Below are 13,449 nucleotides of genomic sequence, written 5' to 3' on the forward strand. Positions count from 1 at the left end.
GCTGGCAGGTAGGATTTAGTTTCTCCCGTTTCTGGCCCACACTCCAGTACTGTAGGAGGAGACAATACACCATAACGCTGGATGCTAACCGCTGAAAACCCCACAGAAGAAGACGACGACGAAGAAGCAGTCCCACACTCCAGCACAGTAGGTGGCGGTAATGTACCAATAACGTTGGATGTCAACTGCCGAAAATCGCGACCGAAGTAGAATAAGGAGCAGGGTTGCCATATCTGTGGTTTTCTCGGGAATTTGGCCCATTTGAAAACAATGTCGCGGTTGAAAATGTATTGGTCGAGGGTTGCGGGTTTGTGGGCTACATTTATATATTGCATGCGGCCGCCATTGCATTTTTCTTAAAAATATATATTACACTGTGACCTGCTGCTGCTGACTATTAGGTAGAGATGCAGCCTGTTGATGAGTGAGTGGTGGGGAGTGGGAGAGGCTGAGGGAGGTATATGTGTTGAGACTGAGAGCTGCAGCTGAATCACGTGAAGGAGGAGACGGAGAAGCACGCGCGCACGTCATGACAACGTTTTACCAGTTGTAGGTAGGCTATTTAGATTGTCATTATGGAGACACATATTTCTAACCCTTTTTTATAAAACATATTAACGCGCTAGAACTGATGCGCATCAATAAATTAGGCGACAATGCACAGGAAAACGACTTTAGGCGCTCTAGAGCGCATTAGATAAATCCGCTCATAGGTGGTTTAAACTGCATTCTAATGTCGACTTGTTTATGGAAAACCATATCAAGTGAATAGTTTTACGCATGCTCAGTTCTTGCGTGTCGAGCGCTGCACGAGTGAACATTTTAAATATAAGTTATGTAACTCCCGAGCGTGCTTCTGAAATAGGGGAAAGTCCACAATGAAACTGAAATAGAATGTGGCGAATGGTACATTTGCATCTTGTGGTCATCAAGTAGTCTATTCATTTATATGCCTGTGTAGGCTACTGTAGCCCACCATTTGATACAATAAATATGTTGAAATGATATCACTGAAGTCATTGCAAATCAAGTTGTGCCACTTGTGTAACCTACCTGGAGCTGGCAAACGGATTTAAAAATAGCCTATACCTTCAGTTTTTTTTGTACCCTTGTGTTATTATGCAATTGTTAATGGACATGTTTAGTTAATGAAATTGGAAGTTAAATTGTGATCATGGTCCCAGATCTGTCGCAATTGCTGATTAACTATGATGCATTAGATTGAAGGTAAATCAGTCAGATTAGGCTACAGGTAAAACAAATCACTGGCTGTTATTGACAAGCATAGGCCTATTCAGTTCATATCCATATTATTCATACATAATTCAGTAATTAAAATGGCGACCCTATCCTCAATAACCTACCTACTCCAGTAGGTTATTGGGCAACAGAAGCACTTAGAAATCACCTTGCTATTCATGCTAAATAAATGAGTCTGTCAATTTGAACTAAGCAAGATATTAAATTGTTTATCTTACATCTTGCCTTGGCTACTGTAGGCTATCAGGGACAGTGGCGACCTGTCATGTTTTGAGCCCCACCTTTTTAGTTTTTTGTTGTTGCTTGTTTTGCATGTTATTTCGGGGATTAATCGGTGTCACATATCAGTTTGCAAACAATGTAAAAACAAATAATAATTTAGTTAATAAAGCCACATATGAATATGTCTCTCTTTTGCTTTGTTGAGTAAGGGAACTCCAAAATGCAGGTGTTTCAGCCTAGCTCAGTGCTTTCTGTAGTTGTGGGGCAGCCGTCAGAAAATACGGAGAGTAGGGGTTGGTAATGTTCTCCAGTAGCGCTGTGATTGGCTCAGTGCACTGTCACTCATGGGGACACTACATCACTGCAAAATCTACGGGGAGAGCTCAAATCCAAGCCCCTTGGGTGCTGCCATAAAGTTACATTAGAAGTACCCATCCAAAAAGGCTCAAGGTCATTGGCCACAGATAAAATTCTCAAATCACATTATATCTACAGTAGCTTTGATTGGACTGATCATGTCAACATCATACTTCAAAATCTTAGCTAGCAAGCCAGCAGTCATCATCATGAATCAAGTCGACAATCTACTGGCAAATCCTTTTCAATCCTTGTCATATGAAGAGAAATTATGGCGAGGAATTATAGATAAAAAGTATCGGTGCTCATGGGCCATTGGACAAACATTAAACAACAAGTTGGAAATCGCAAATTCAACAATGAGTGGTTTGGAAGGAATCAGTGGCTAACTGCAAGATTGCAAAGCAACCACTGGCCTGCTCTTCAGTGGAGTGGATGTGTGGACCAAGACTGGGTTTAAGGGTCTCTTTTCCAAGCTTAAAAGGATAAACATTCAACATTGGCCATGCTGTTAATCCAGCATGACTTCTGCCACGTTCAAAACAACTGGAAACTCTGAACTGGGAAATCTCAGACTTCAGTAAGTTCAAGACAACTGGGAACTTTGGGGGAGGGGAGGGGGGGGGGGAATGAGCTCAGACTGGGAAAATACATTTTGAATGGTCATCCAACGTGGAATTCCAAGTCTGGAACTTGGGCCTCTTTCTAGAGCTCCGACCTGAAAACCACCACTAATGTCATGATTCTACCTTGTTTTTTTCAGAGTTCCCAGTTGTCTTGAAAGGAACCAAAAATCCAGAGAAGGCCAGACCATGTGCCTCACCCTAATCATTTGGTCCCTTTTCATAATTTAGCCTACTGTTCTAACTTGGTGGTGCACATGTAGCCTAAAGCCAGTAATGGAAAAAGTACCCAATTGTCATACTTGAGTAGAAGTAAAGATACCTTAATAGAAAATGACTCAAATAAAAGTGAAAGTCACCCAGTAAAATACTACTTGAGTAAAAGTCTAAAAGTATGTGGTTTTAAATATACTTTAGTATCAAAAGTAAATAGAATTGCTAAAATATACTTAAGTATCAAAAGCAAAAATCATTTAAAATTCCTTACATATTTAAGCAAACCAGATGGCACCATTTTCTTTTTTTTGTTCTTTTTTTTTTTACAGATAACCAGGGGCACACACCAACACTCAGACATCATTTACAAATAAAGAATGTGTTTAGTGAGTCCGCCAGATCAGAGGCAGTAGTGATGACCAGGGATGTTCTCTTGATAAGTATGTGAATTGGACCCTTTTCCTTTCCTGAGTGCTTTTGGGTGTCAGAGAAAATGTATGGAGTAAAAAGTACATTATTTTCTTCAGGAATGTAGTGAAGTAAAAGTAAATAGTAAAGTACAGATACCCCAAAAAAACTGCTTTAGTACTTTAAATTATTTTTACTTAATCGAAATTATGGATTGCCTCTTATCCGCTCGTCATCCCCTAATATGCCATAGTTTGTACATCTCAATTGTCAGTAGAAACCCCATTTGTTTAAGCAAGTCAGCCATATCAGCTATGTTTTTTTTAAAGGCAGTAAATTAGGCTGAAAGAACAGTTTCTGCCAGACAAGGCTCCGCTGATAGCCATGTGTAGCAGTGGTAAGGTGTTGGGACAGCTTTATATAGGCCCTAACAATTTGTGGGCACCGTTTGTCACTGTTATAGTCCAATTAATGTCTTGTTTAGTGTTGTGTTTTTGTTGTGACTTTTTGGGTTTGCCCCACTAAGATTTACATGCCAAAATCCCCACTGCTCAGGGGCAATAGGCTACCTGCATCTAGCTAATCAAACCATGTCAAAGGTAAATTACAATCATACACCCAGATTTCAGTCAGTAGGCCTAGGCTTCGCCTATTGAAATGACAAGTCAATCACGCAAATGGGTTGTAGTCTTAACATCTGGCACATAACAGAACAATTGCAAGAAAATAGCCAAACATTATTTTGAAGTTCATTGAAGTGTTTCTTGCGCAGAGATTTTGAGATCCTCTGTCCAACTTTCATCCCTCAAACCCTCCTGTTGGATGTATCTATAGTTATACACATGCGTAAAATTGATTTATTTACAAGTTTAATAAGGGTGAATTATATTTTCTCTTGCATATTCAAATTCCTTTATTAGTCAGGTTAACTCACAATAATTAGGTCTTATTTTCATGGAAACCCGAATATTGCTTCTTACGTCGATATTCTTCCTTAATTTGCTCGAAAACGTTATGGAAAAAAAGGTTTTATTGGCTAAATACGGCAACTTCTCATGCAGTATTTATTGGTCTAGTTTTAAGGCTTAGTGGGTGGGTTTCGATTAGTGTTTTTGGCCTTTTATTTTAGAGAACTGGCAACCCTGTGTAGGAGGCAAGAAGGAAAACGCTGCTTCGAAGGGAGGACATGAAGTTGGATCTATTTTTTTTTCTTCCTTTGGCGTTTCGTCTCTTGGCTTATCTACAGTGTGCATTCTTCTCGGTTGTCGTGTAGAACAAACAGTGTTTCGTTATCGAATACTTCAATATTCTGATTTCAGCGACTTCACGGTGCGTAGCTAGCTAATGTTAGCTAGTTACTAGCTAACGTTAGCACTTGAGCTGTTCTTGTGTTGTATTCAAGAAGGATAGCGTCGCGACGATCGTTAACTAGCATTGCTACAGTTTGATTTAGTGGTATTCACTATTACAATAGTAACGTTAATCGCCTTAGTTAACTAGCCAGATATCATCTAGCTAAAGCTTTAGTTTAGGCAGCAATGTAGCTAGCTAACTAAACCTCGAGTGGTGGGTGGGTGTGCTCCTTGTCCTTCCACACGAAGTTAGGCTGTTTGCTCAACGGTCTATTGGTTGGGATGAGTGAGGTGGTATCTAGGATACTACTCAATTACTAATGTTAGCAAGAAAAAGTGTAGTCTTTCAGAAATTAGACTAGTTGGCCACTAGGTCTATGATACTGCTGACTACTAACAGTAGCATGTGTCACTGATCATGTGAATTTGTTAACAAACTCAGTCAACATAGTTAACTAATGCTGTTCATGTGTAACAGTTGAATATCTGCCTGGTTCAGTTCCCCAGATCCATCGTGTGATCGTCACGGCAGCGAACCCATGGCGGAATCCGTGGAGACGTTCCAGACACACCTCACCTCTGTCATGGACAGTTTGATCCGAGCGTCGGTGTGCGAGATCACCAAACTGTTCCAGGACACGGTGAACGACTATCTGGTGGAAATATCTCTGAATAGGAATGAAATGGAGGCTCTGAAACTCCGACTCCGACTGACGGAGAACAAACTGAGAAATGAACGCAAGTACGGGATGGGGTGGGCAGAGAATCGCCGCAATGCTGGTTTGATAGGGTCGGAGGACGGTGGGCGGAAAAAGCGAAAAATTGAAGTGCCCCGTAAGTGTTCATATTTAGTAAGTACAGCCACAAAAGCATCACGGACCATATAGTCATTTTTTACACATTTGTCTTGCCCTATGTATAAAACTGATATAAAAAATGGTATTCTTCATATTAGAATTGTTGAAATGATATGTAATTGCATATCAAATCAGCCTGTAATGCTTGTGTGAAGAGGTACTTGTTATGTTGGAAGCCATCTGGCAGAAACTGAGCCTTCTCCCTCCCTTTCCTTTCTACTCCTCCACTCTCCCTCCCCCATCTCCTCCTTCATGTACTCTCTGTTCTTCGCCTCTCTGCTCTCTTCCTTCCTCCCTGCCCCCCCCTCTTACCTCCCCCCCCTTTCCTCCCTGCCCCCCCCTCTTTCCTCCCTGCCCCCCCCCCCTCTTTCCTCCCTGCCCCCCCCCTCTTTCCTTCCTGCCCCCCTCCTCTTTCCTCCCTGCCCCTCTCCTTCTCCCCTCCCCCTTCTCCCCTCTCTCCCTGTCTCTCTCTCCTCTACTTCTCTCTCCGCTCTCCCTCCCGCTTCACTCCCACCCCTTCCTCTCTCCTTCACACTCACTCCTCCGCTTCCGCTCCCTACTCCGCCTCCTCTCCTTCATCATGCTACTTCCCTTCCCCCAACTCTCCCATTTCTGTCACGGCTCCCCTTCATCTCCTTCCCTCTCCTCTACTCCTCCACTCTCCCTCCCCCACCTCCTCCTCTTCATGTTCTCGCTCTGTCCCTCACCTCCCCCACTCCTCTCTCTGCTCTCTCTCCCCCCTCTCTGCTCTCCTTCATAATGCCCTCACCCCTCCCTGCCCCCACCTCCTCTACTTTTCTCTCTGCTCTCCCTCCCTCTTCACTCCCACCCCCTCCGCTCTCCTTCACACTCACTCCCGCCGCTTCCTCTCTCCCACTTCTGCTCCGTACTCCGCCTCCTCTCCTTCATCATGCTCTCTCCCTTCCCCCAACTCCTCCATTTCTGTCACTGCTCTCCTCTCCCTCGTTTCCTTTATGCTTTCTCCCGCTTCATGCTGTCCCTCCTCCTGCTCTCGTTCAACATGCTCTCTCCCTTCCCCCACTCTCCCCTTCCTCATGTTCTCTGCCTCTGCTCCCCCTCTCCTCCGCCTCTCTCCCACTCCCTGCCATCCCTCCTCTCCCTGCTTTCCTTCCTCTCTCCTTCATTTCTATCACTGCTCCCCTCTGTCTCTCTCCCTCTCTCCTTCATGCTCAACCCCTCCTCCTCCTCTCACCCCATCCATTCCCTCCCCCTCTCTTCCTCTCTCCCCCTCCACAGGAGGAAAGCAGAAGCTGGGTCCTGCGTTTGGAGGCGTGTGGGAGGAAGGAGGAGGAGCAGCCGGGGAAGTAGCAGGGGGAGGCTGGAAGGAGGCACGTCAGATGTACCTCATCCAGGTCCCTGGGGAGGAGGAGGAGGAGGAAGAAGGAGAACTATTGGAGGAGGGCTGTATTTCAGGAGAGGGGGAGGAGACAGACATCAAAGAGGAGGTGAGGGAGACGAGGAGTGCTAAGGAGTCTGAATGTGGCACACACAGCGTCAGTGTGTCAGAGACGACTAGTTTACAAAAATAACAGTGTGTATCATCTGTGTGGTGCGACTGTGAATGTTGTTAAACTGCTGTTTTCTGAGTCACTGAGACACACTGCAGCAGGGGTCTGGTAGATGGCGTGGATGGTGGAAAGCCACTGATTTCATATTCGACTGCAGAAGTAGTTCAAGCGCTTGTTTAGTAGGGCAGTCAATGTTAAGTGCGGAGCGTTGTTGACCCTATACATGAATATCATTTTGGGCGCGGACACAGTTTTGTATTCTACATGACTGAGATCATGCAGATGCGTCTATGCAATGTACAGATGACCTTTATTGTGTCTCAAACTGTTTAAACGTTGAACTTTTAAAGCAAATGCCCCGTGTAAAACAGGACCCTTGTTCTTTGTGGCACTTGTGAAAGTGCACTTTGCATGCACAGAAATACTGTGTGTGGTAGTGCACTCTGCATTGCATTATTGTGTAGTCTATGGGGCTGTACTGGTGGGTAATGTAGTTATTTTTGCTCTGTCTGTAGTCCGGTGACATGGTGGATGGGGGTTACCAGCCTGCGTCTCTGCGGCTGATCAAGGAAGCCCTGAAGATGGACCCACCCAACCAGAACTGCCATGGATCCAGAACCCACAGCGAAGGTACTGACTCCAGCTGAAAGCTCAGAACAAAAAAACACGATGACCACACCTCCTGGATCGTGATAACCCCAATGTGAACACAGTGATGTTGTCTTAAGTGTCTGCAGTACAATGTGTTTGCATACACCCTCATAGTACTGCTCCTCTAACAGACTCTCACTCTCCTTCTCTCGGCCCAGTAGGAGACATGGAGCTCAGCCCTGTGGCCCTGAAGCGGCCCCCAGCCGTGAGGCCTGAAGAGGGGGATGAGGAGGAGTGGGACGTGGGATCCCCTCCAACGGAGGTGTCAGAGGGGGCGCTGAGCGTGGTGGACCTGAGTGGGCTGGAGACGGCCCTGAGGGCAGAGAGGGGGCGCGAGCAGGCAGCCCTGAAGATCCCCCCCACAGCAGGCTCCAACCATGGCACCAGGACCCCTGACCCGGAAGTAGTGACAGACAGTGAGTTCAGCCTGGGCCAGAAGTACATTGGTCTGGATGGGCTGGAACAGGAGGGGGAGCTGGAGAGTCCCACAGCCTCCGAGAGGGACTATGGTGATGCCCTGCAGGTTCATGGTGCCCGTCTGAAGGAATTACAGGGGTCACTGCCTGTGGGGGCTGGAGGGGAACTGCAGCCACGCTGGCCCAAGAGGCTGAGGGAGGGTGAGGGGATGGGGGAGCAGGGAGGCTCAGACGAGGGCCTACATCACCTGTCTGCTCCGGGTAGCGTGGATGACAGTGGTGAGGAGGAGACAGGGGACCTGATGCATTTCTGCATGCAGTGCGGCGGGGGCTTCGCCAACGAGGCTGAGCTGGAAGAGCACCCCTGCCCCCTGGGGGACGCCCACCTACAGGAAGGAGGGACGGAGAACACCCTGTTCCCCTGCGCCTCGTGCGGCCACGCCTTCAGCCATGCCTGGGCCCTGAAGAACCACGAGTGTGTGTGCGCGGCCGAACGGCCCCACCGCTGCGAGCTCTGTGGGAAGGGCTTCACCCACTCTCGCTCGCTGGAGAGGCACCAGGTGGTTCACACTGGAGAGAGGCAGCACTGCTGCCAGCAGTGTGGGAGGAGCTTCAGTCGCCTAGGCAACCTGGAGAGGCACCAGCGGATCCACACAGGCGAGCGTCCGTACGGGTGCGAGGCGTGCGGGAAGCGCTTCAGCAGGGTAGAGTACCTGAAAAGACACCAGCTGATCCACAGTGGAGACAGAGACAAGGCCGGCAGCGCTCACCAGTGCTCCCAGTGTGGAAAGAGCTTCAGCGAACCAGAGCAGTTAAAAAACCACGAGTGCTTTTCATAACATTTTATATGTTTTGATAATTGAGATTTACCATGATTTCTTTGGAGAGGGAAAATTGAAATAGCTGACTAAGGTAGAAGTTGCTCCCTAATCAGAGAGAAGATTATTTTACCCTAGCCTCAATCCCAAAGTTGACCATTATAAATCTGTAAAGCTCTGACCTTGTATCAGTTGTTGGGGACACATTCTACCTACTCCAAAAAAGAGGAATAAAGACAGTGGTGGTCATCCAGAGACTGGTTGAAATGAACTGTCTAATTGTGCACAGAGAAACCTGTGTTTTTATTTATGTTTCTCAATACATTCTATCTTTTACTATAAGACATGAGTATTTTCACTGAACATCAATCATGACCTTGTTTATCTTGACTATCAATGATAATAACAATTTGGTATTTTGTACTATTTGTTTTTCAGTATTATCCATCAGGAATAAACATTTGACTATTCAGTGACCAATGGTCTCCTTTTATATACTGTCAAGTGCTAAGTGTTTGTTTTCAGCTAGAAAATTGTGTAGTTTAGTTATGTCTCAAACATTCACACAAGGTGTTGTCGGATTTCCGGACACAGTTTTCTATTTCTGAGTACTTCGAAGTGTCTTCTACCAGAGAGGAAGAGGCGCCGCGAAAAGTTTTGCTCTGCCAAAAATCTGCCCAAGAAGTAAGGAATTTTTGTATGGAGGTCAATGAGTGTCGATTTTGGTACACAAAAAAAACGTAATTGCTATGTGAGGCTTATTAGAATTTAGAAGTTTCTTAGTGGTTAGGTTGTTATGAATGCACTGATGTAAGTGAACGCACATGGCACAAAATAAAAGACTTAAAGAGTTGTGCCTGTTGTCATAGAGATAGATGGAGGACTCATCATGGATATAACCTGTTTTAGCACGGACATTGCCATTGAGGTCGAGGTCTTTACCAGTCCAAAAAGTTGGGACCGTTCCGCAATGGACTTGGGGCTTTCCCACCAGGATCCAATATGCATAAATTATATTTTTTTTATATAGAGACCCATTCTGAATGGACCTGAGGACAAGTACACCGTTCCGTATAGATCTGGTCAGATCCCGACCTGGTCCGAGTAAGAAGCAGCCCAAAAAAAAAAAAAAAAAAAGCCTAACAACTCCTTAAATCATGTACAAAGACTTTTGATTGTGTTTATTAAGACATCCTCGATATCAAATTTCAGACCAGCCAGCACGAGACACCTGCACGCCCAACCCCCACCAGTCTAGTCAATACCTCAACTCTCTCCCAAAACATTTTTCCCACTTAAAAAAATCAAAAATATATATTCCTAAGGGAAAGGTTTGGAAACAAAAGTGAAAACAACAACAAAACACAACTACACATGTACATTAACACACAGAAACAGGACATCATATAATTCATCTCATAGGCCTAATAGTACTGTAGAGCTCTTTTTACTGGCACTCAAAATAGCTGGGTTGCCCCGTCCTGTCCCTAGGGGTCAGTGGTGTAAAGTACTTAAGTAAAAGTACTTTAAAGTACTACTTAAGTCATTTCTTGGGGTATCTGTACTTTTTGACAACTTTTACTTCACTACATTCCTAAAGACAATATTGTACTTTTTACTCCATACATTTTCCCTGACAACCAAAAATACTTGTTACATTTTGAATGCTTAGCAGGACAGGAAAATTGTCAAATTCACACACTTATCAAGAGAACACTTGGTCATCCCTACTGCCTCTGGGCTGGCGGACTCGCTAAGCAGAAATTCATCTTTTGTAAATAATGTCAGAGTGTTGGAATGTGCCCCTGGCTATCCGTACATTTTTAAAACAAGAAATTGGTGCCCTCTGCTTTGCTTAATATTTGGAATTTTAAATGATTTATACTTTTACTTTTCTTTTGATACTTAAGTATATTTTAGCATTTACATGTACTTTTGATACTTAAGTTTATTTAAAACCAAATACTTTTAGACTTTTACTCAAGTACTATTTTACTGGCTGACTTTCACTTTTACTTGAGTAACTTTCTATTAAGGTATCTATACTTTTACTCAAGTATGACAATGGGTACTAGGGGTCAAGTATGACAATGGGTTGGGGTACTGCTAGGGGTCCACCACCCTGCAGTACCCCAACCCAACACACCCCACTCAGCTTTAGGATCTTAGTGAAACATTAATTATTGGTTTTGGGTGTGTTATGCTAAGGCCAGAGTGACAACCCACAGGACGGTAGACCCCCAGGGATAGGGCTGAGCAGCCCACAGCTAAAAATGGTCTAAATAGGTATCTCCCCTGACATGGGCATGTTTCCAATACAAACTCCTTTTGTCGTACTCTATTCCATATAAGGCATCCAGACCTTATGAAAGTTGCCCAGTATACACTTAATTTATAATACGGAAAATCTAGTGATATATAACTTTACATTTCTGCCATCCATTGTGACATTGTAGGAGGACAACCAACCTTTGAATGAATGGCAATGCATTTCTTAGATGCTTGGTTACACAGTTTCGTTTGATAACAGTCTCCAGTAACAATATTTACAAGTAAACAAAAACAATCTGACACTGAAAGACATACTCTGCCAGAATTCAGCCAGCCTTCACAATACCATAACATATGCAAATATGTCCCCTTTTGTGTTTTACACCTCCAGCAGAGGAATGACATTTCTGAGTGCATGTTATTAAGTTACACTGGTAAATAAACTCATCAAAAAAGAAACGTCCCCTTTTCAGGACCCTGTCTTTCAAAGATAATTCGTCAAAATCCAAATAACTTCACAGATCTTCATTGTAAAGGGTTAAAACACTGTTTCCCATGCTTGTTCAATGAACCATAAACAATTAATGAACATGCACCTGTGGAACGGTCGTTAAGACACTAACAGCTTACAGACGGTAGGCAATTAAGCTCACAGTTATGAAAACGTAGGACACTAAAGAGGCCTTTCTACTGACTGAAAAACACCCAAAGAAGGATGTCCAGGGTCCCTGCTCATCTGCGTGAACGTGCCTTAGCCATGCTGCAAGGAGGCATGAGGAATGCAGATGTGGCCAGGGCAATAAATTGCAATGTTCGTACTGTGAGACGCCTAAGACAGCGCTACAGGGAGACAGGACGGACAGCTGATCGTCCTCACAGTGGCAGACCACGTGTAACAACACCTGCACAGGATTGGTACATCTGAACATCACACCTACGGGACAGGTACAAGATGGCAACAACAACTGCCCGAGTTCCACCAGGAACACACAATCCCTCCATCAGTGCTCAGACTGTCCGCAACAGGCTGAGAGAGGCTAGACTGAGGGCTTGTAGGCTTGTTGTAAGGCAGGTCCTCACCAGACATCACCGGCAACAACGTCGCCTATGGGCACAAACCCACCGTCGCAGGACCAGACAGCACTGGCAACAGGTGCTCTTCACTGACGAGTCACGGTTTTATCTCACCAGGGATGATGGTCAGATTCACGTTTATCGTCGAAGGAATGAGCGTTACACCGAGGCCTGTACTCTGGAGCGGGATCGATTTGGAGGTGCAGGGTCCGTCATGGTCTGCGGCGGTGTGTCACAGCATCATCGGACTGAGCTTGTTGTCATTGCAGGCAATCTCAACGCTGTGCGTTACAGGGAAGATATCCTCCTCCCTCATGTGGTACCCTTCCTGCAGGCTCATCCTGACATGACCCTCCAGCATGACAATGCCACCAGCCATACTGCTCGTTCTGTGCGTGATTTCCTCAAAGACAGGAATGTCAGTGTTCTGCCATGGCCAGCAAAAAGCCCGGATCTCAATCCCATTGAGCACGTCTGGGACCTGTTGGATCGGAGGGTGAGGGCTAGGGCCATTCCCTCCAGAAATGTCCGGGAGCTTGCAGGTGCCTTGGTGGAAGAGTGGGGTAACATCTCACAGCAAGAACTGGCAAATCTGGTCCAGTCCATGAGGAGGAGATGCACTGCAGTACTTAATGCAGCTGGTGGCCACACCAGATACTGACTATTACTTTTGATTTTGACCCCCACTTTGTTCAAGGACACATTATTCAATTTCTGTTAGTCACATGTCTGTGGAACTTGTTCAGTTTATGTCTCAGTTGTTGAATCTTGTTATGTTCATAGAAATATTTACAAATGTTAAGTTTGCTGAAAATAAACGCAGTTGACAGTGAGAGGACGTTTATTTTTTTTCAGAGTTTAGTACATTACTGCAGTAATTTATGTCTGAGGTTACATGAATATGACCGGGCATTCAAACATATCTGTATTCATTCATCATCATCAATAGCTTCTACCTGGACTCCCTCACATTTTTGTTTTACATGCTTTGTGTCATCGAGAAAAGCCTCTATCAACCCTTGTTACAGTTTGGAGGTTTGTCAGACTGCCTTAAAATAGTTTCAATCTTTGAAGCATCTGGCTTGTCCTGTGTTTGCTGCACAGAGAGAATAACATGTTGTATCTGCAAAAATTCACCTGAGCTCCAAAGACTGGTCTTCCCTGGCTGTCTGACCCTGCTGGGACACCATCTGATCCTGCTAAGACATGATGTTCATAGTGTTGTGTACTGACAGTGAAGCCTGTGGAGCTGTTTATTACTGTGTCAGTGTGAAAAGCAGGGAATTAGCTAAGGAAACTGACAAATTAATAACATTACATTGCTATACTGATAAAAACTCACATTGCACAAACAAAAGTCAGAATTATCAGTCTTCAATCGTTTGGCCACTGGTT

The 13,449-nt window shown here is 44.9% G+C and overlaps 1 protein-coding gene across 3 annotated transcripts; it reads left to right on the forward strand.

Moving 5' to 3' along the window:
- Positions 1-298: 298 nt before the first annotated feature.
- On the forward strand, positions 299-9,185 carry LOC106604647 (zinc finger and SCAN domain-containing protein 22). Of its 3 annotated transcripts, none has more exons than XM_014199498.2 (5): positions 299-553; positions 4,938-5,272; positions 6,553-6,761; positions 7,340-7,454; positions 7,634-9,185. In XM_014199498.2, exons 2-5 carry the CDS (start codon positions 4,978-4,980, stop codon positions 8,728-8,730), a joined length of 1,716 nt encoding a protein of 571 aa, XP_014054973.2. In that variant the 5' UTR covers positions 299-553; positions 4,938-4,977; the 3' UTR covers positions 8,731-9,185. The 3 variants fall into 3 exon arrangements, with proteins under 3 accessions (XP_014054973.2, XP_014054972.2, XP_014054975.2); XM_014199497.2 differs by lacking the exon at positions 299-553 and adding an exon at positions 4,176-4,415; XM_014199500.2 differs by lacking the exon at positions 299-553 and adding an exon at positions 4,176-4,415 and having other exon boundaries at positions 7,637-9,185.
- Positions 9,186-13,449: the final 4,264 nt, after the last annotated feature.

This window comes from Salmo salar, chromosome ssa05, assembly GCF_905237065.1.
Source record: "Salmo salar chromosome ssa05, Ssal_v3.1, whole genome shotgun sequence".
In the NCBI taxonomy this organism is placed as follows: domain Eukaryota; kingdom Metazoa; phylum Chordata; class Actinopteri; order Salmoniformes; family Salmonidae; genus Salmo; species Salmo salar.